We start from the raw sequence: 23,332 nt of genomic DNA, 5'->3' as shown, positions 1-23,332 counted from the left end.
TCCCAAATAAAAAAAAAAGTCAGTCGTGTATGAAATTTTCAGTTTGTTCATTGAAAGTTTCCGTAGAACATAGAAAGTCACAGCCAAAACAGCTTATGAATATCCAAATTGAAAACCTTTTTAGTTCAATTCAAATAAGGGACACTGCACAGTAGCAGACAAATGTGTACGGTCTATGTCCCAACACTGTGTGTGTGATCTTGTTTCACATGTAAACAGATCACTAATATTTCCTTGTCTCTCTCTCTCTCTCTCTCTCTCTTTCTCAGGAGCTGGAGAGTCAGGAAAGAGCACCATAGTGAAACAGATGAGGATCCTACATGTCAACGGCTTCAATGCAGAGTAAGTAGTAGCTGAACATGGGCATATATCCAAAGTCGGTTTAGGTAGTATCTGCTCAGTGCACCAGACGATAGCTGCGTCCCAATGCTGGGGCTGCATCCTTTCAAGAACGTGGTACACGATGACGTGTCCATGGAAGAGGCTGAATCTGTACTTCTTCTGACCTCACAGAGGACCAATAGTGTGTTTAACATCAGTGGCAAAGTTTTACCTCAATGAAGCTGCCCCCAAAAGTCTGACAAATGGTTAATACAAGTGGTAAACTGGGGCAAGTTCCATAATACCTGTGCTCACAGTAAAAGCTGTGACATTTCATTTTATCATTTGATAAGACACTTTAAAATAGTGCAGTAGGTTAATTGTACAATATAACCTCTTTTTAGCTGTAAGACCTTTGTGATTAACAACATATTAAAGCTGCAAACAATAATAAACAGTGAGGTTTATGTCTGGCTTCCATTATTCGCACCCTGTTGTGGTGTTTGTGACATGTATTCACTAGTGACTGATGACCACCTGAACACAAATACGTGGTTAACAGGTTGTGGTCATGTGTTATTTCCGACCTTATGAGTAGACGAGGATTGGCTTCATGCTGTATTAAACAATTGGCCAGTATGTAGAGGGCTGTGGGATACTGATGGCCACAGATGATACACCAGTTGTGTCTTCCAGCAGAGGGAGGCTGCTTTTGGAAAAGCTTTTAAAGTTAGACAACCCTGTCGATCCATAATGATGTCTGTGACATGTGGACTTCATAGGTAATGTTTGACCCTCTGCAAAAGAGGCAAAGTCAAGCCTGGACTATTGAAGTTATCTATTTAACATGGTAGAGTTGATGGACATTTGATTGTTTTGGCTGAAAGTGACTAGTGAGGTAAAAGACTCTGCTGTTAGCTGACTAGCTTCATGTAAAGTGAATGGAAATACCAGTTTGCTAACTTACTCAATGTTGGAGAATATTGAATGCTAATTAAGTGGTGTTACTTAGCTTGGCTCCATTGGCTCCATGGAACTACAGGAACTACATCTCCCAATAACCTTCACTGTGGGCATGCAAAGCCTTATGGGAACTGTGGTTGTTGAAAGCTAACAATGATTGTTGTTATATCTTTCTTAAAATAACAAGGTGTTATTAGCAAGTATAGGAGTAGATGCTCATTATGCTTAGAATAGAGAAGAATATCACGTCTGTGTGTTTCAGCGAGATCAGTGAAAGAAGCCGTCTGTGTCACAGAGGCCAGCCTGGAAGTGTGGTTGCTTTCTTTAATGCTTCTTTCTAGACCTTATTGTTCCAACACCAATCTGGTGACCCATACACAGTAAAACAAGCATCAGGAATTATTTCCAGATACTATTTTACCCCATCATTAGCAGGAACTCAGCTTCTGCCTCTTATAATCTGAAGTAGACATTCCTCTGCTTCTGTGGATGTAAATTTAATTGATTTGTCTGTTTTTTAGCATTCTTAGTTTTGAATTCTTTAATTTATTCTCTGGAGACGTAACTCTCAACTGTTTTCTATGGAAGATTACAACTCTTGCTCTTAATGTTTTTTGCTTTTTCGTTGGTGGATCACATCCTTGACTTGTGCTCGTTTCAATAAGCAAAATGGAAAGTTTCATCTTTGTGTCAGCGACTTGCTTTGGTCTGGTGGTTGTAATGAGGATGGAAGCATCTTTGCAAGGTTAGACTAGAAAATCAGCACCTAAGGCAGACAAGAGCGTATGACCCAGCGCGTGACTCCACAACACTGAGCAGTGTGTGTGTGTGGATATGCTGTATGTCTGTATGCGTGTGCGAGTGGATCGGTGTCTTCATTAACAAGACACACAAACACATACAGCCTCACCACTTCCAGTCAGATCTGTGACATTGTTTTTGGATTATCTGGTTGATTTTTTTTTTTTTTTTTACTAAGCTGTGTAAGACCCTTTTGTTTCCTTTATGTGTAGTAAACTGGAGTACTCATATATATGTGGCTCCATATGTGTTCGACTCTTAGCGTGCGGTCAGATGTCATCTTTTAAGATGGTAACAATGAATCACCTTTGTTGTTTTTTTTTTTTGGTTTTTTTTTTTTTTTGAAGATCTGTTCAAACCAAAACAACAGTCTTGCAGGCCAGTTGCTTGTGGGTCTCCACATGACAAGCATAGTAATATGTTTTAATAAGCTCGGATCCCGAGGCAGGACATAAATTTACTGATTTGGGACTGAAAGGGTTCAGTAACGCCTGTGATGAAAGATTTTGGGTGAATGGATTGAGTGTTGTGGTAACCTAAAGGTCAGAGTAATTGGCTTGTGACCGGAAGACTGCTGGTTCCATTTGCTGGCCTGATTTGGGAAAAGCAATGAATGACTGACTCAGCGCTCTCTATTCTTTGAAAAACTATGACTGAGCTGCCCTACCCTAAAGCTCTGATCTAGAAGCTCTTGATGCTAATGAGAGCGATGAGACTGAGTCAAAACAGTAAAGATTGCAGAGTCGAAAGATGCTAAAATGCTCCGTAGAGCTGAGAGGAGCTGCAGTGTTGGATGATAATTCTCTACGAGTCTCTACGAGTGACCACTTTCACATACAAGTAATCATGTGATCCATTATTAATGTAAAAATATTGATTAATCTACACTTCATGCATAAAGTAAATTTTAATATTTGCTTTTATACATTTTCCAGACTAAAAAAGAAAAGTACTCCTCGTCTGTTTTTATTCCGTGCATTCTTCCTCACTGTCAAAACCTGGCGCCTACATTACCCACAATGCAACTCAGCTGTCGGAAATTTAGTTGTGTTATTAATAAGTTAATTGAAAAATAATCTGTAGATGAATCGCTAGTCCTCAATCAAGAATTAACCAGCAATGCCTGAAGTTTGTGTGCCATTAATTGTGAATAACTTGGAATTAATTCCAGCTGTTCGTGTTTTTTAAGCAACTGTACTGACGGTTTGCACAATAAACATATATTTGATTATTCACCTCAAGATTTTGCAGAAGAAATATATATCTTCACATCCTGAATTATGAGTGTATATTATGAGTTCCTGTCATCTGCTTTACATTTTCTCTGCATATATTCATCTTAACGTATTACTAGACGTCATCGCTGTAACAAGTATGTTGTGTCATGTCTTCTTTTTTTCTTCCCCTCTCTCACTAACCACACACAGGCATGCAGTCGCACTCTTAAGACTGGAGAGTGCAGACACACGGCCATGTGATTTTTAATGACTATCAGGTTGAAAATGTAAAAAGGCCTTCTCAATCTGCCTCCTAACCCAATAAACTCAGTCTTAACTCCCCTTTTCTCTCTCTCTCTCTCTCTCTCTCTCTCGCTGTCTCTCTTTCTCTTGTGTTTCTTAGAGCACACTGACCTCACAGGCTTCTCAGGCTCTGTTACCATTTGCCAAAGAGTATTACACAAATGGTTTTCAAGTGTGTGTGTGTGTGTATTTTTCAGTCCCTGTTTTGAAGGTCATGTGATTGATGCATCAACCAGGGCTGGGTGATACCACCTGAAATCAATACCACGATTAGATTGTCACATTTACTTCGGTAACAATTAATGAAATGATATCTTATTAGATACACCTGTGCACAAGATTTTCGGTCCTCACAGTGGATCTTCTTATTAAATCTTTGCATTGACTAATAAACAGAATAATTATTTAACATATTCAGTAATTAAGAACATTTTTAGGCATTTTCAGGTATACAGGAACAGGAATATCTAAGAGAAATAAGCTCTATTTCATATCTCACAAAACTATAGCTTATACTATATTATACTAATGTAAAGCTTAATATTATAAACATATAGATGAATAGATTTGAATTTTACTTTTCTGGCTTCTGTTATCTCAATCCAGCTGGAAGTTTTAGGGAATGATGTGACATTATTCTAGCAAAGGTTTGTCTTAACAGATTGCTGCAGGTGAGACACTTTTACTGTTTCACAGCAATGTAGCTAATGTCAGCGTTAACAGCGTCGCTTATTCGGCTGCTGGTAAACAAAACTTTGCTTTGCAACTCTGCTTTAGAAGCTGTAACATTCATTTTCTAACAAACTTTAGCTCATACTAAACATTAACTGTTGCAGTCATGGCTTACTGCCAACCTGACTGCGCCAACAGCCAGCAACCTGCCCGTCATGAGCGCAGACACACAGAGAATGGACGCCACCAAAGAGACTGCTACTCCGCTGTTTTCTAACACTATTTACATTTAACTTTGTTTTGTGCTGTATCATGTTTACTGAAGCCAAATGTGCCCACACGATGGACATAGTATCTTCTTTCTCATTTCCACCCAGACCCAGCTGCTTTTTTCCAACATTTGAGTCGTATGTTTACCTGAGTTTGACTGGACATGCATTGTTATTCATGTAGCTTAAAACTCTCTATTTGAACAATACTGACTTATGAAATGAACCCACAAAGCAAACACTGACTGATTGTGTACTTTTGTTGTTGTACTTCAGTGGGATAGGCAGCAGCCAATGACAGAATTTATTTATTGAACATACTGACATGACTGAAATTAGGTCGATTAGAGAGTCAGTTTCAGTAACTTTTCAATGAATTTCGCAGCCCTAGCTGCATCGACAACAGAGCAAATGTTGTGATCGATATTGATGTTGAGCCAAAATACGCTTATAAATAGCATTGCGGCAACATGGCAGCTTGGTCAAGTGTGAATGTTCGTCTGCATACGTGTATGAATTTTGTGTTTGAGTAGAAACGTGTGTGTGAGAGAAGACGTTCTCAGTATTAATCTGTTCATGTTCAGTCCTGATCAAGACTTTAGCCAACAAGTTAGAAATTCTTCTTTGTCATATTAATGTAACGTAAAGCCTGAGCTATCGAGAAAGTGTCTAACATGCTGCAGTTATTACTTAATTGGCTAGTAGGTGTTGACAATCACGTCTGCATCTGCAGTTGAAAACTGCAGATGCAATTAATGACCGAGTCTGTCTGTGTCACAGGTTAGCATGTGTAAAACTAGTCCGACCATGTTGAAACACCTCCCCCTTGTGGGCAATCTGCAGCCTGCTAAATTTAAGTGAGTTAGAAAATACTTCTATTATAGTTCTTTACATCTAAACCTTTAATGCATCATGCAGCTTAAACCTGGACAGTAAGAGCAGTAAACACCTTATAGATTTTATCTCTCAGGTGAAGTTATAGAAGAATTGTGCAGCCTTAGTTTTCAGTAACCAAATGGATGACCTTCAAGGTGCAAATTGCACTGGTGTTAAGACACTGAAACTTTGCATTGCATGTGGTTTAGTGCTGCGGTGTCACTTGTGAAAAAGTAAAAAAAAAAGAGAAAAAAATGGCACAGAACAAAGAGGCCCATCTCACCCTTTTGTCACTGACATACAACTATTGTACACACAATGCGCTGCGGTCCTGGGAGGCTCAAGGTGACAGATAACTGGCTCTCTGGTTGCCTTTATTAGAAACATTTCTGTCACAGAGAGTCCAAATGTCTTGTACGAACAGCTATCCTTCACAGCAGACAGACATAATTTCTCTACCACGCGTGCCAATGAAGGTCTGTTTACCCTTCGCAGATCAAAAACAAACTCGATGCAGCACACTGTTGTGTACCATGTCATGGTAACATGGAACTCCCTCCCGGTACCTTTTTTTTCCTTTTAACTTCACAATAACAATATTTGCAAAATAAACAGTCGTCCTCTCTTGTGTTTAAGAGAAGAAAAGCAGTGGAGCTGTAGTGATAATGTAAGCTGTGAGTCTGCCTCGATGACAGTGAAAGTGACCAAATTTCATGTTCTTTATTGATTATAATTTTGCATATTTGACCATTCTGTCAACATTATTCATTCATTAATAATTTTTTACTGCATTAAACTGCTATTTTGGCTCCTGAATTATCAGTAACTGTCGGACTGGATGCAGTTTTATTTCATTGTACTATTTGTGTGTCCTGTCCTACCTTAAAGTTCACGTTGATGATGATGATGATGATGATGATTTCACTGAATCTGTGTGTCTGTTTCAGAGAGAAGAAGCAGAAAATTCACGACATCAAGAATAATATTAAAGAAGCTATCGAGGTGAGTGACTGTGTCCATTTCGTCAGCAGATGAAAACACTAAAAATGCTCTAAATGACTCTGATATGTTGATTAATTGAACTGTTGAGACGGATCATCTGTTTGTCCGTCATCCTTATTTAAATGTGTTTTCTTTGGTGTTTGTGTGTGTGTGACAGACCATAGTAACAGCTATGAGCACCCTGACACCGCCGGTGCAGTTGGCGTGTCCAGAGAACCAGCACCGGATCGAATACGTCCTCAACCTCGTCAGCCAGAAGGACTTTGACTTTCCATCTGTAAGTAGACACCACAAACACACACACACACACACACACACACACACACACACACACACACACACACACACACACACACACACAGAAATATGATTATCTTCACACCAGTTTTAAAGGAAACGTTTTTTTTTTTTTTGCAGCTGTAGCTTTTTGTGCATGTGGTTTTGCAATGAATTGGACAATTTTAACGAACATTTCAGGTGCAGCTCTTTTTATCTTCACCTCCAAAAAGTGTAACTGTAGCTAAATTAAATTTAGGATTGGTTTAGTAACCTCTCTGATCACCTCATGTTGTTTACCCTGTTTGGCTGTTGGTGTAAAGCTGTGGCCGATATATTTGCAACAGGTGCAGGTAGGTTTGTCAGTAAATGATAGTAGATAATAGTCCCAAAATCCCAGGTGTTAATCTCTTGACACGAGCAGCAAACACTGAGCTTTGCTAATGACCTCATGGGTAATGTCTGTGTTGGGTTTAGTGTCTCAGTGGGACATTCCCATTAACTAATTGTCCATGCCAAGAGACCAAACCTCAGTGTCTCACTGTTTATCCACAACCACCTGTGGGGCCAGACTTTATTCACTTTTAAGTGAATTAAATAGAAGCTCTAGTTCATTTTCTAGTATTTGGGAATTAATTTTGTTTAAAGTCCTGCTGTTTTGGTACTTTATGGTACTTTTTAATATGTTTTCTGTCTGTCTAAACAATTTATAAAACATAAAACTTTTATAGTAACGCCACAGGTCCTCCTTATAGTGTACATGTTTAAGTACTCATTGGATTTCATTAATTAGGGAAAAATATGTCTTCATACCACCATACCAGTCAGGTATCACACATCGTATCCCTCTGCTGACTATTTTCAAAAACATGCCCTCTTTTAATGTTTGGATGTTTTTAATAAACTCCAGACAGCCTTTAATTTCAGTTTATTTGAGTGAAGCATGAAAATCAACCTTCAGAGTCTTGAAACATGTTTGAAATAATGTTTTGGTGATCATCCATGACACAGAATATCACGTTTTTTTAAATTTAAATGATCAGATTTCAAACTATGGATGCATTTGAAAACTACACGATGATAATTGTTCACACTGATATAGAATTGATTTTCATGTTAATTGTTTTGATAGAAATACTGTTTAGAAAGGTAAACACTAACATGGTCCTTTAATGCTTCGAGGCACAGGGTTCATATTAATAGCGCCTGTGTGTTATGGGAAGATGAGTATTTCTGACTTTCCTGCTAATGAATGTATTAATTGGTGCAACAACCTAATTAGCGCAACAGCTTGTGTTTAACGTATGATGGTGATTATGTAGAGACATTAGGCGGCTGAAGAGCCTCTTGTTTCTTTCCATACAGTCATGACGACCTTCAGTAAACAGGGTCAGCTGTCCCGCAGGACCATACTAGCACCTACACATCAACCTCGCCAAAGACGAGCCCCGCTGCCTCCGTTTCTTAGCCGAAAACACACTTGTAGCTTCCAGAAAGTTTAGCTAGAATTCAGGATTTTCTGGTCGCCCAGTTTGAAAGTTTAATGGTTATAATGTGACAGAAAGAGATGCTGTAATAGACGGAGGAAGCAAGGAGGGAAAAGGGAGGGTTGAGGAAGCATTACATCATGAAAGGAAGACTGAGGTTTTTATTTTTTTCTTTCTTAAAGCGCATGACTGATTTATAAAAGAGTGCTCTGTTTGTAAACACATGATGAGTTTGCTGTCATGGAGAGCTACATGATGAAAGGATTTTTTTTTTTTTTTTTTTTTACATGTAAGGGACGATGCAGATGACAAGATTTCTCTCACTAACGTCGCAAATAAAGACACATTTACCAGGTTCAGTGGCAATTCGAAGGATGTGAAGTTTTATTCGTGATCCCCTTGAAATTAGAACTGAATCTTAGACTGAATGTACGTCTCAAGAACATCTTAACAAAAGAGGTAAAAGGGAGAAAGATTATAGATTTTTTTTTTTTTTATAACTTTTCATAGATATAACTTTTTCTACATCAGTGTAATTGTAGAGATACAGGAGAGACTTGCATGTGGTCTTTTAAACAACTAAACTATTTGAAAGTGAAAATGAAGGCAAATCAAATTGTATACTGTAAAGATATTTTAGATTTTTTTGGCTACGTTCCTCTTTGGCAACAACATATGTACTGAGTCACACGCACACATTTTTACAGTGCAGTGAATAATTGACCTTCTGGATATACTGACTGTTATTCCCGCTTCCAAGTAAGTGTTTTAGATAACTGGGTTACACTGGAAGTTTGTAAGACATGATGACAAATGATACGGAAAAAAAAAGTCCTGGTTGGGAAGAAAAATCCTTTAAGAAATGTGAATAAAAAGCTACTTATGGAAGATAATGATCCTGTTTTATTCCAAAGTCAGGAAAAATAGAAGATAGAGAGCAGCACACGTGTGTTTGAGTCAAGTGATCGTCTTTACCAGATACATTGATTTATTAATTAATTTATTCACACTCTCATTCTGAGCAGACGACCACTCAGCGACACTTTATTAAGACACGTCAGCTGTTATGGGAATCAAATCTGTGATTTTTCTCTACAGGATGATGCTCTCTTTAAGCGCTAAGTCACCCTGCCGTCCAAGGAATTCCACTCATGCTGAGCTGTTGGGAAGCAATTATTTGTTTACGCTTGCTGTTGGCTTTTCTTGTTTGGTTGGTTGACTTGTTTATGGCGAGCACGGCATAGTTTCCAAGTTATAAAACAGGATGGCGAAAGTGTATTCTTGCTTTCATCGGGATCTGCCTGACAGAGAGAGACAGCAGCGATGCCAGTCGTGTGTGTGTGTGTGTGTGTGTGTAAAGAGAGAGGTGTGTGTCAGGACTGTGACATTGCTAATTTATCTGGTTGTTTTTATGCTTTACTAAGCAGTGGATAACTTCCTACATATGATTACACATAGCAAATTGATCTATTCCGTTATAAACCGATGTAATTGAAAGAATGTGTGTGTGTGCGTCACGTGCGTGTGTGTGTGTTTTGTAAGAGTGAGACAGACAGGCGTCTGTGTATTACCGCTCTGATTTAGAAAGCAGCCTGTGCTCGGCCTGCATTAAGACAGTTCATTGACACGGCAACCAAAAAGTTCCTGTCAAAGGTGCAGTGTGTAGAATTTAGTGGCATCTAGCAGAACAGATTTGAGAGAAATTTAAAATAATATTCATAAGTATGTTTTAATTAGTGTATAATCACCTGAAAATAAGAATCGTTGCGTTTTCGTCACCTTAGAATGAGCCCTTTATGTCTACATAGGGAGCGGGTCCTCTTCCACGGAGGCTGCCATGTTGCACCGCCATGTTTCTACAGTAGCCCTGAACGGACAAACCAAACACTGGCTCTAGAGAGGGACTTTTGTGTGTTTCTTGACTTTCATGGCCATCGTAGGTTCTCTTACAAGCTTGGAAGGGGAGGGTGAAGGGTATTCAGTTGGTTGCAATCTGCAACCTCACCGCTAGATGCCACTAAATCCTGCACACTGGTCCTTTAAGTCACTTAAACGGCCCCCATACATACAAAACACACCGCTGAGTCCCACATTAGTCTGTTCCTCATTTCTATCTGCACCTTCACATCAACACATCTGGTACGTCAGCCCCAGTTTTGACAAGTAGGACCTGGATTTAATGCTGCAACTTTTAATTATGTCAAATAGTTAGGAACTTTATTGTCCACGTGTTCGATTAATCAGTCGATTTACAGTCGTAAGAAACAAAGATAAGCAAACCTTCATATTCGAGAAACTGGAAAATGGTTTACATTTTTGTTTGATAAATTACTTAAATGTTAAATCAGTATCTGTTTTTTCCCAACATCAGACTTTCAATAAAACCCCAAAAAGTTAGAGAAAGAGAAACATCTGCACTGTATAGATGACGTTCTAATGGGGAACATTGAACACCTCCTGAGCACAAGTTGAACTGTGTCTGGACAGGTTTGGATCGGATAGAGAAGGTCAAATAATGTAATAGGCATCATTCAGTGATATTTTTAATCCTGTGTGGAATCATGTTGTGTATTTTTGTGGACGTGATATTCGCAAGACAAATAATCCAGTTTTTGAGTGAACTGACATGTCCTCTGTCCAGAAGGACGTCCAGGCTTTATGCCAATTACAAATAGTTCATGTAGTATTTTTGACATGTTGACACGTTGCTGTGAAGGAAATGTTTTGACTTGGAGTTATGAAGTTGTTGAGCTGGCTCCTCTATACAGTAAATTCCCCAAACATATGACCCAAAAAATGACTGTTGCCTGGATATCAACATCAAAACCTTTTGGGGACCAATGAAAACGTGTTATAGACTGTCAAATATTGGAGGTTATTTACTTATTCTTTGATCAGATATTCCTTGAGCTGAATTAGAAATCTTTGCTTATTTTGTCATGTATTTGTTAAGACAAAGTTCTTGCACTGCTGCTCAAGACTAATGCTCACAGATGTTTGGTTCAGGTATCATATTGGCACCACTATCAAAGGATACACAGGCCATGTGTTGCCCTGTAATCCTCCTCACACCTGTGAAAGGCTGTAGACTGGACATGCATTTCAAAACATGATCTATATATAAACCGTATATAAAGATTGAATAGTTTGGGGTTATAACTGTGTCCTTTATTGCCATTATGTATTCAGGGGAGATGTTATGATAACTTTTATAAGTTACTAGTGTGTTTTCAGCTACTTTCTAACATCCTTGAAATGAAATCTCCAGAGGACGTCTGTTGTTCAGTCAGTGAAGTGGTTAATCCATCCATGGTGCCTGTGTACAGTGAGGAGCCTCTCTCTCCCTCCGCCCCTATTTACATTTACAGACATGTACACAGGCATCGCCCAGGCACAACGTACACTGCATGTGGTGTCAACAGAAACGCCAAGCGCCCGCTGCCCTCACACACTCGCCATGGACGACAGACAACCCCGTCCTAGTTTCTGTCTTCTGTCACAGCCGTCATACTAGGTGTAATATGCACAGTAAATAATACAGAATGTCTCCTTTCTTTGATTCAGCAGATCAACTGTTGGTTGACCCAATTTAATCAAGCAAAGGTCGCCGATTTTTTACTGTACTAAAAATACTTCGTGTAACTGAACTTTTCCACAGCCGTTAGGTCAAACTGAGCGTGTGTTTTGTAATCCCATTTTAAACAGGTTTCAGCTTGGTAAACATACACAAACACGTACATTTCCCCAGCTATCCCACTGAGCAGCAACGTCAAATCGTGTACTTTTCTGACACTCTTCATCTTTTTTCCCAATCCAGTTTTTTTTTATTTTTTTTTTTTAATTTCATGTATTTGTCTGTCCCTCCTCAGGAGTTTTACGACCATGCGAAGACACTGTGGCTGGACGAGGGGGTCAAAGCGTGCTACGAGAGATCCAACGAGTACCAGCTAATCGACTGTGCACAATAGTAAGTAACCACCTGCCAGTCCAGCTTCATGGTGAATTTTACACTGACATTTATTGGGTGGCACCCAATAAATGGACGCACCTGCTGTACCATTAAATACAATATAACAGCCTTACAAAAAAATCTCTTGACATTTTGATGTTTCTGATCTTCAACTCTGGTAGTTTTTGATGTTGATAGTAGTGGTGTAATATTAGATTTAGAGTTGCTGCTAATTATTATTTTCATTTTTTATTTATCTGGCAATTCTTTTCTCAATAAATAAATAGTTTTGTCTATAAAATATCAGAAAAAGGATAAAAAAAAAATGCAAATTATGCAAATCAAGGTTTGCTAAAGCCTCGGTGATGTCATCAGTTAGCTTGTTTTGTCCAAATCCAAAATATACTCAGGTAACTTTCACATAAGACAAAGAAAAGGCCTCACATTGAATCCATTATTAAATAGCTGCTGAGTGATTTCTATCAAAATCACCTGACCAGGGCTTCCAGTTGTCCCAGTAGCCTACTGGTTAAGACACTTAACAAACCACCATAACAGCATGTCAATCTGAAAAACAACATCAACCAGTCATCTAATAAAATAATCATAATTTCAGCTCTATATTTAACAAACTGATAATTCAGTGTAAACAGTATTTCTCGTGGTGCAGATTAAAGGCCTCAGAATCACAGTTTTCACAAGTTGGCACAAAAACTATTGAATCCGTTTTGGTAACAAGAGTTTTCAGGAGACGTAAGTCCTATTCTATAATATGGAAAATACCTCCCTAAAGTACGTAGCAACTAACCGTTATTTTCATTATTTAAAATGTCAGAAAATGGTGAAAAATGTTGATCACTGTTTCCCAAAACCCAATGTGACGTCCGCAAGATATTCAGAAACCAGAAAATATTCACATTTTAAAAACTGTCATCAGAGAATTTGGACTCTAAACAATTAATTGATTCTCAAAATAGTTGGCGATTAATTTAATAGTTGGCAATTAATCGACTAATCGTTGCAGCTCTGCTCGTAAGACAGACTATTAAACTATTTAAATAACTGGTGTTATATGAGTTCAGAAATATTAATGTTCATCTAAACTAATAAGTTGTGGTTTTTATGACCGTACACTGTTTTTTTTAGTTTAAAATTTAACGTTTCTTTATCATGTGATTTTTTTTTTTTTTTTTTGTCCTTTATATATTTTAATGTGACGAACTGTTTATAAATCAAGTTTCTTCTTCTTACTATTATTAATGTTGAACATTCACAGAACAGTAACCTAACGTTCGGTTACACCTGCAGTTAGTTTTTCTTGCTCCAAACCATAGTGGCAAAATGTACTTTGTTGCATTTTTTATTTGGTTTGTTTTGGTTCACACTGCCAGATTACAAATGAACCATGACAAACAGCGTCACATGGGCTCAGGACATCATGGTGGCTCTGTGATTTTTAAAGTAGCTTCATACCAGGAAGTGCAGCTCCCTCTGGTCAGTGTGGAGACTTCACCACAGCAGGACTCATACTGACTGGGTGAAAGGTTGCAGTATTGACAAACATACACAGACTATGCTTACTATTTTTATATATTTGTTGATGGCAGCTATTTTTTAAATGATTTGAAACAATCATCAGTTGTAGCTTTCATGTGGAGGGGGATCATCCCTGATTCTGATCCCTGTAACTTCATCTAAACGTGACAGACTTCATGTCATTAAGCACAAACAGGCTGGATTTTCCATTCATGAGAATCGTCTGGCTGTCGCATGTCAACATCTGTAATATTTTAAGGTCATTTCTTGGAAGAGATTTGGATTGAACACTGTAGGGGGAAAAGGACGAGCATATTTTGATGTTTCTTTAGTTTTTATCACATTGTTCTCTCTCGTCTAAACAACGTAACCAAATCATTCTACTGTTTGAGTGAAATACTGCAAACATGCCTGATGTGAACTCGACATAGCTGTACTGTAATGTGTCCTGTAACCAACAAAATACTCATAATAGTGTACAATTCATGTACAGTCATTAAGATTTTGCTCTTCGGTAACATCTAGTGGCAGCTGTGGGATACTGCGTCAGACTTTGTGCCCGTTAGGTAACTGACTTCAGAGATGTGATAACGTTTTCTACTCAGTGTATAAACTGACAGACGCATAGAAAGCTCCGACATTAGTGTCGTCTTTGCTCGTCTCACCAGTATTTTACTCCGAATCAGAAGGCCATACACACGTGTTTGCATCATATTGATGTTTCGTAGATTCCAGCTGACTTTTATATGCAAAGAGCCACTAAACTGTTTCTTTATTGACGTTCATGTACAACATCTCACTCACAAACGATGTCAGAAACAGTTGCAGATACAGTACGTCGCTGCGCTCTCATTATCTAAACCCACAACTACCACCTGTCCTTTAGACTTTTGCTCAGTGATCCTCTCTGCCTCCTTTTCCCACAGCGTCTTTTACACTTTATATCACCAAAACACCATCTTCTCATTGTCATATCAAAATGATAAACATGTATTTTCTTATAGATTTAATAAATGCGATGTAGCCCAGTTTTCATCAGCTGACAGTTTATTACAACATCCAGTTATCTTCTCCAAAGCAAAAGCAGAGACTGAAGAGAGAAAATTGTAGTTAAATATTTTTTTATGTAACAGCAGCAGTTTGCAGTGTTTGGGAGCAAACATGGCCGAGGCTGAGTCATCTACAGACCAGAGGATGTTTAAAGGAGGAGGAGGGGTGATGTTTGTGGAGGATACCTTCGCTGCTCGGCTCTGGACTACAAGCCCGAAGCCTCAGCTGTTTTTTACTAAATACGTCAGTCTTAGTGAATATTATGTGCGTTTAATTTAACACTTGAAGTTGATTTGCTCCTCTAAAAGTTTTACCCTCCCCTTGTGTTTCTCCCTCAGGTGTTTGAGATGGTACGGTCCTGTCTTTTTGTTCCCTCCCTCTTCTTGCTCACACATCCAGAACAAAAACACAAGCTCATCCTGCTCTTCTTCTTCTCCTCCTCCTCCTCCTCCTCCTCCTCCTCTGTCTTCCTTCTCTCCATCTCTGTCTGTCTCTTTTCTTTTTTTTTTTTCTGGAGCTACTCCAGCCGCACTAGATTGGGAGCTGATAGACTATTAATAGCGCCTGTGGTTGGGTCTCCATGGTAACCGTGCTGGAGGCCAGGGCGCTGGGGAGCTATTTTTGAAATCTGCTCTGTAATGTCAGACAGACGCCACTACCTTTCATTCTCTGTCTCTCTTTCTGTTTCTTCTCTCTCTCTCACGTTCACTCTCATCTCTCTGCTGTTTCTGCTTCCAGCACGTCGTCCTCACATCAAGTCTCTCCATCTGTCTTTTCTCTCTCTATCATCTCTGTTTCCGTCCGTTTCTCTTTGATTCACAGGAATACACAGATTAGAGACACTTGTTGTTGTGAGACGAGAAGTTTACCGCTCGTCTTCTTTTCCTGTTATGTGTTTAGAGATGATGCAAACTAACGTGAGAGTAAATAATCAAACCAGCATTTCAGAAAGTTTGTGCCTCCAAACGGCTGAAAACTTTTTGAAACTGTTTAAACTTCGATACCAAGAATTTTCTAAATTATATATTTATATGAAGAGATGGCAGCAGACTGCACACATCAGGATTATTTTTGACTTAATCTGTGACGTTTTAAAGACATTAAAAGGTGAAAAGATCTAATGTTGAGAGTCCAAACTTTCTGTGGACTTAAAGACACGTTTTATTTGATCTGTTATAGGGTTTGAACAAAGGGTTGCTAAATGTTTTTTCTTGCGTGATGACTTGTTAAGGGTCAATTTCACTCTGAATTATAACCATTTATGAGACAATAACACCTAAATGTTTCAATTATGTCGATAATCCTCTGAAACTTTGTTTCTGCCGACCACCATGAAGTCTATTTATTTATTTGGGTTCCCTGTTACCAGCACGAAAGCTGCTCCTCCTGGGGTCCTTAGAGAAAAGAAATAATAGCACTACTAAAATAATTTCACTTGATAATGTGAATCAGAAGTAAGAAACTAGTGTGTGAGTAAGTATCTTGTTTGTTACATTGGCTTCATGTCATATTGATCAGTCATCTGCAGTTCAGAAAAAGTTTGAAGGTTTTTCCCACAGAAAATGTTTTCCTATGTGTATCAGGAGATTTTAAATCGTGGCCCACCTCCCGTTTAATTACTGCAGGACTAATGAAGTGTTAATAATAAAATAATGCAAAGTGTTTATAGTATAAATTACAGCATTAGAGCAGGGTTTTTTTCATGTGCATAACAGAACCTGAAAGAGCACTACTTTACTGATAAAATGATCTATTAGCTATTGATGAAAGTTCTACCACTTTGGCATCTTGGACACATCTTCCATGCTTCTCATGCTGTGTGTCTCCTGCTTTTTGTGTTGCTGATCACTTCCAAGTGTGTTTATTTCTCTACGGCTCATCCACTGATGCCTTGAAGGTCAAACACTCGGCGATATGATTTATGTTGGTCCAGTGGAGAGTTTCAGTCACATTGTCAAAATGTTGTGTTAAAGCTTTTCAAATAATATGTCTCGGCTAAGTTAAAATGTTTAGTTTTCATTCCTGTTTCTAAATGCTGTATGAGGGAACACTTTATTTAACGTTCTATTAAACACACATGATGCTTTTTTAAAATGTTGTTACAGGTTCTTAAAGAGAAGAGAAATCAAAGAGTTGTGTTTTAGTTTTTTGTCATTGTTCTCCACCACTAACATTACCCCTTCTCACCTTTTGTCTCTTCAGCTTTCTAGACAAGATTGAAATTGTGAAGCAGAGTGACTACACTCCCACAGATCAGGTGGGTGAATCTCTGCTACCGTAAAGTGATCGTTTTTACCCAAGCTGTGAAGCTCAGACATGTGGGCCTAAAATAAAAAACATCCCATGTCCCAGTTCCTCCAAGTTTTTCACCCTGATCTAGAAAATAAGTTCAGGACGCTATACTTGCTCCAGATTTAGTGCTGAAAGTATTCAAAATCATATAGAATATCTTCATGATCTTAACAACCTTTTTTGTCACAATTTCTTTTATTTTCACCAGGATTTGCTGCGGTGCAGAGTACTGACTTCAGGGATCTTCGAGACAAGATTCCAAGTGGACAAAGTTAATTTCCAGTAAGTAAAAATGTAAAGAGAAGGAGGGATAAAACTCATCTGCTCAGGAACTGTGCAGATTTCTTATAAAACTGACTCAAAGTTTTTATTAAAACGTACTATGAAGGCGTACTGAAGCATAGATGTACCGTTTGTCCACATGATGGCAGTATTTCATCCGTGAACCTTAATGTCTCTTGTCTGATTTACACAGTATGTTCGATGTCGGCGGTCAAAGAGACGAACGCCGGAAATGGATCCAGTGCTTTAATGGTAACTGACTCTTTCTGCTTCCTCTCACTTCACTCGGCTCTTTTTTTTTTTTCTTTCTCTCGCTGTGTCTGATTTTTTGCTGACCCTCTCTCACCCTCAGACGTAACGGCCATCATCTTCGTGGTGGCCAGTAGCAGTTACAACATGGTGATCAGAGAGGACAATCAGACCAACCGTTTACAGGAGGCCCTCAACCTCTTCAAGAACATCTGGAACAACAGGTGAGGAGAAGCAGATGTCTGTTGGCCTCTTTGTTTCCTGTCACTTATTAGAAGTAAACAAGATGGACCAGGAACCAGGAACTTAATTTCAGGGTCCCCCCCCCCCCAATTTTGTTATTGCAGACAGATCATAGTTATTGACACACCCAGGTAACATTGCTGGGAAACTTCATGAACTGCTTTTTCTCTTGAAAGATTGCATAACCGTGTTATTTACAAGTTCCAGCAGCGTGTAAGCAAACTATTGTTGCAGAAAGGTGGAAAACTACCAAGATCTTTTACAGCGTGTCTCATATCATGACAAACATGGACGTCACTGAGTTTAATGCCTCAGTCAAAATGTATTTGCTGACATTATTTTTGTTCTAATACTGAATCCAGTAAGTTTATTTTCTCCTTTAAAGTACTGTTTTCAGTTGTGGAAATGTTTTCTGCAGGAACCACTCAGACACAGTTTGACGGCTCAGTGTATCTGATCTTAATTCAGAGTGTTTTATTCTCCTTCAGGTGGCTGCGGACCATTTCTGTCATCTTGTTCCTAAATAAACAGGACCTGCTAGCGGAGAAGGTGCTGGCAGGAAAGTCTAAAATCGAGGAATACTTTCCTGAATTTGCTCGCTACACCACACCTGACGATGGTGAGCAGTCATGCTGCAGCTTTATCCACATACCGATACTTTGACCTCTTGTAATAATTGTTTGTAAAGTAGGGTGACCAGACATCCCAAACTGTTCTCAAACAGTCCCAGCTGAAAACAGGTCTGAAAAATACCAAGATGTCCCAGTTTTCCATCACCTGTGCCAAATATATCCCAGTTTTTTTAAAAAAATCTGTTTCCTGAGCTTGCAGAAACATCCCTGTGCTTTCATGGGGATACACCAACTACTACAGTGATATTTCAGCTTTTAGTGTAAAGTATTTTTTCTTTGTGACTGTGTGAGTTAATATGCACAAACTCGTGACTGGTGATTCCTCTAAAAAAAAAAAAAACTACATGTGAGGGACAGTGCATTTAGTGCCGGTGACCACAAGAGGTCATCTTTGATATACACTTGGGAGATCAATCTGGTCACACACACAAATGTCTACTTGCTGACTAATAAATGAAAAAAAGCCAGTTTCCATCCTTATTGCTTTAAGATCACCTCATGTTTGAATAGTTGTCACTTTAAGGATTATGTATCATGTAGCAGTTGGTCTCATTAGCTTCTCTCTCATCTTCCAGCGACACCAGAGCCTGGAGAAGATCCACGTGTTACAAGGGCAAAGTACTTCATAAGAGATGAATTCCTGGTGAGTTTGGTCTGCTTGTGTGTTTTATACTGTGAGAGCTATATATAACATGACCAAGAATGTGTTTGTTTACTGTATATTTTTTGAAGTATCAATTATCCGTGTTAGTTTGTGATTTATTTTTCACCTTTTCCTTTCTCCATCTACAGAGGATCAGCACAGCGAGCGGGGACGGGAGGCACTACTGTTACCCCCACTTCACCTGCGCCGTCGACACGGAAAACATCCGCCGCGTCTTCAACGACTGTCGAGACATCATCCAGAGGATGCACCTGAGGCAGTACGAGCTGTTGTGATGGGAGAGGAAAAGGTGTTCGGCCCAAAAAAAAAAAACGCAAAAACAGATCGGACTATGAAACACCCTGAACCCTGAGTCTCTGAACTCCCCCTCTTCCACAGAGGTGTGTGAGCTCTTGTGAAGGCCAAAACACTCACACACATAAACACACACATACACACACTTACAGTAAACACCCTGAAGCCAGAACTTCCCCCGATGCAAACTCCCTACCTGTAGTAGACGGAGATCTTTTGACGGATGAAGGGTTTAAGGGGGGTAACACATGAACGGACTCTGATCTCCACCACTTTCAGCCATACTCCCAGCCTCCTCGCCTCTCGGACATCATGTATCGTCTCCCCCCTCCCCCTGTACACGTAACCTTCACCTTCCCAAAGTCTGGACTGTATCTCCTGCAGTGAGGAGGGTTCGAGCTGCGGTTGAGATTGAGGTTGAGATTGAAGTGCGATTTGGAAAGAGATGACTGTTGAATCACTGCAAATAGAGAATAAACATGTCACAACAGATCAGCTGAACACTGTATCTAACGAAAACACAAGCACTGTGCTCAGGACTCGACGCCAATCCTTCCTATCACTTAACACACATCCAGAAATACAACAACCACAGGAATCTGCTTGCACACAGAAACGTATCACACCTGCTTTTTACTGGACTGCAACAACCGGGGCGGATCCGGAAATGTACTGATCCGCCTACTGTAGCAGCAGCCGACAAGCGACCTGTTCATTGAGCTGTCGGTTGATTTTTTTTGTTTTGTTTTTTTGTCCGTCACAGTGCTTTGAGATTAAACAGACTGAGCGACTGCGCAGCTGAGCCCCGAGGAGCAGTGTTACCACGTCGACGGACTAAAACGGACCAGGGGTGTGTTGTGATCAGCCAGGCTGCAGGGGAGGTGGGGCAGGTTCACAACAAACAGGACAGAGCCGACTCCGATGTGAATTTCTCTGCTGGAGTTTGGACACGTTTTGAGAGGGACGACGAGGATCCCTCGACTCCTCCGCAGAACTGTTTTGCCACCTGACTTTGCCTTGTTGGTAGTGGAGCAAAACGTTAGGAGGAAATATTGAGTTTAAAACAAGAAAAAAAGAAAAAAAAAATAATGCCAACTTTTATGGAGCTTAACAAACGGAGGGCAAAAAGCATCCTTCTACAGTACAGTACCATATAAGTTAAAGAGAACTCTCATCTTGTCATGATTGACCCTGTTTTACTGTCTCCACAGCTGTTTTTGTCTGTGTAGACTTTTGTGCCATTGTGCCCTGTGCGCTTTCTTTATCTTTACTCTTTCTGTCTCTGTCATTCTCTCCCTCTTCTCTCTCCTCTGCCGATTCTACTCACTCTCCGTCTCTTTCTCTCTCTTCCTTCTTCACTCCTCCACCACCTTCCCATCCGCACTTTTACTTTACTGGCAGTGCTCTTTTTGTTGTTTTTTTAAAAAAATAAAATAAAATATAATAATCCTGGACTTTAAAAAGAAAAAAAGGAAGAAGATGACAACAACAAACGGGACGCTTATTTGTTTTTGTTTTTTTTTCACTCATGTGGTCAAACAACCTGCTAGCACCTCCTTCCATCTTCCCTCTTCTCTCCTCCCTCCTCCCCGACCTCTCGCTCCTCTGTATGTCTGTCTTTACTTTACTGCTGAACTATTATTCTTGTACAGACTGTAAAATGTATTATTTTGTACAACTTTATTGAAAAAAATAACTTTTAGAAGATCCCTGTGCCTTGATCACGACTGTACGTGTGTAATGAGCTAAAGTGGGTGTCATACTGCGCTGTATAGCTTGGCCAATCCCCTCCTAACTCTCTGCCTCCCTCGCCACTTCCTTCTCTTTCTTTATCCCCCTTTCTCTCTCTCTCTATCTCTCTCTTTATCTGTCTGTCTCTCGCTCTCTCTCCTCTGTCCTCTCTCTCTCTGTCTCTCTCTCTAGGCTGGAGGACAACCATTCGTAGCTTTTGTAGTTTTATTTCTCTCCCCTATCCTCCCATTCTCTCTTTATGATTTAAATGTCTATTTTTGGATCCATATACCCCAAAAAGATAAATATATGAAATGTATATGGGTTTTAAAAAAAAGTATTTTATTAGAAATCAAATGAACCTTGACAAATTGTACACTTGATAGTGTGCGTATTGCTATAACTTAAATCCTTTCAACTGAAGTTGTGTTCAGGTTTCTTTTGTTTTCCTCCGTTGACATCTGCAAAGGACATTTTGAAGGGTTAAAGAGGAGATGACAGATGCAAAATGTTGCTTGTTTCTACACAAATCGTATTCTTTTGCTACCAAAAGACCAAAAAAAAAAAAAAGTGACAAAAAAATAAATTATTTTCAGTTTATTTTCTGATGAGGGGGGAGGGGGTCCTCCTTCCTAGCCTTGCACAGCAGAGGCGGCCTGTACAGTATTAGCATCTCTCTCATTTCAGTGCCCTAGTCTTCATTTAATGTGTACATCAAATATGGGTCTCTACTTTCTGAACAGGAGCTCTAAGAAATAAAGGTTTTTTTTTGGTGCAGACAGCAACAAGTCTGTCATTACACATATAAACACACACACTCACACACACAGGCGACACTGCTCTCTCATGTAAACTGCATTTTTGCAATCTTATCCCTAAATTGCTGTAAATCCTCACCAGAGGAAGTGGCGTTTCCTGTTCGTTTAGCAGACATTTCCTCTTCAGATATGCAGTCTCTATTTATTGGGACGACCGTGGAGGTTGTAAAGTCAGATTCTGACAGGAGGGCCTCTGGTTTGAAGCTCAGCGATGTGGAAACTCAGGTCGAAAGTTAAATAAGGAACTCGGCCCACTCTTCATAAAAGTGCAAATGATGTGTCTTTATCCTGCAGAAGGCTCCTCAGTGAGCCCTTGAGGGTAAAAATGTACTGAGTGGACATGTTGTGAATATCCAGCCCTATTCTGCAAAATACAACTCCTGATATACAAGTGCATTTGGTGTTTTGGTTGCGTTGCCATGACCACAGTCAGAAATGAACGTGTTTACAGGAATACTTTGAAAAATCTGCAATTATTTACTCAACATCTGTATAAGTTTTAACTCTGAACCATCTTACAAAGTGTTGGACTTAACTTTTTGTCTTTTTTAGACCTCAACACAATCACGAGCAAACTTTTGCACCCAACATTCTCAATATGCAAAAATATATTCAGGTGTCTATTCTAACATTTTCTCCAGACAAGAGTTTGGTAGCCACATGTTTGCACTGTGCATCCAAAAATCCAGTGTTGAACTTGTTAAAATGCTTTTTGAGCTGTGAAATGATGACCGTGCTATCATGTAGCATGATGGCCGGAGGCTGCTGACACAGATCTATCGGAGCTAATTCACTCTGTGCTCGGTGGTTTTACCAGCTTCAGTTATGTTTCAGCTGATGTGGAGGTGAGTGGATAATGGCTGAGTTTAATTTGCTCTTGTGGAGAACTGTTGCTGTAAGTGTGCAATCACAAGCTTTAGGGCAAATATTCACCAACTGTGCATTTATTTATTAGTGTGGAGATGCTGTGACGGTTGTCTAAAGGGAAAAGTAATACCAGAGAATTTGTCTGTATTACAATGAGTAATATGGTGACTGGAAATAAGACTTAACAGCCTTGTTGCTCGGAAAAAGGAAAAAAGTAGTACTATTCTGGGAATTATGACATTTAATTATGACATGATGAATCATGACTCAACTCAAACATTGGAAAACATTGGAAACTGATTCCAAACTAAACATTTGTGGCCAGCTATTTCATTTGTGGCTTTATAGTTGTTTGATATAGGAGGATCAATTTGTACTACTTTCAAAAAAAAAAGAAAAAAAAAATTATTGAGGTCACAAATGTGATCTGGAGCACTCTAGCAGAAGTGAAAGAAGTTCATGGATGTGCTGAAAGCACTGGTGCATGAATCATAATATCTAGACACAGTTTGTCTGTAGTTGAACCCAAATTGGCTAA

At 39.3% G+C, this 23,332-nt stretch overlaps 1 protein-coding gene across 3 annotated transcripts in view; it reads left to right on the top strand.

The window, feature by feature from the left end:
* The window catches only part of gnas (GNAS complex locus), a 41,211-nt gene extending 19,679 nt beyond the window's left edge, over positions 1-21,532 (top strand). For 2 of the 3 annotated variants that reach the window (XM_044350873.1, XM_044350872.1), the window contains exons 2-12: positions 270-342; positions 6,370-6,424; positions 6,582-6,701; positions 12,057-12,154; positions 16,925-16,979; positions 17,223-17,296; positions 17,490-17,548; positions 17,649-17,769; positions 18,277-18,407; positions 18,996-19,063; positions 19,213-21,532. In XM_044350873.1, the coding sequence (XP_044206808.1) occupies positions 308-342; positions 6,370-6,424; positions 6,582-6,701; positions 12,057-12,154; positions 16,925-16,979; positions 17,223-17,296; positions 17,490-17,548; positions 17,649-17,769; positions 18,277-18,407; positions 18,996-19,063; positions 19,213-19,359 (963 nt within the window). In that variant the 5' untranslated portion in view covers positions 270-307 and the 3' untranslated portion in view covers positions 19,360-21,532. The remainder of the gene's footprint in view (positions 1-269; positions 343-6,369; positions 6,425-6,581; positions 6,702-12,056; positions 12,155-16,924; positions 16,980-17,222; positions 17,297-17,489; positions 17,549-17,648; positions 17,770-18,276; positions 18,408-18,995; positions 19,064-19,212) is intronic. The other variant, XR_006403365.1, reaches the window with a different exon arrangement.
* The last annotated feature ends 1,800 nt before the right edge of the window (positions 21,533-23,332 follow it).

The sequence above is a fragment of the Thunnus albacares genome, chromosome 5 (genome assembly GCF_914725855.1).
Source record: "Thunnus albacares chromosome 5, fThuAlb1.1, whole genome shotgun sequence".
NCBI lineage: Eukaryota > Metazoa > Chordata > Actinopteri > Scombriformes > Scombridae > Thunnus > Thunnus albacares.
This window is presented reverse-complemented; position numbering and strand designations above follow the sequence as displayed.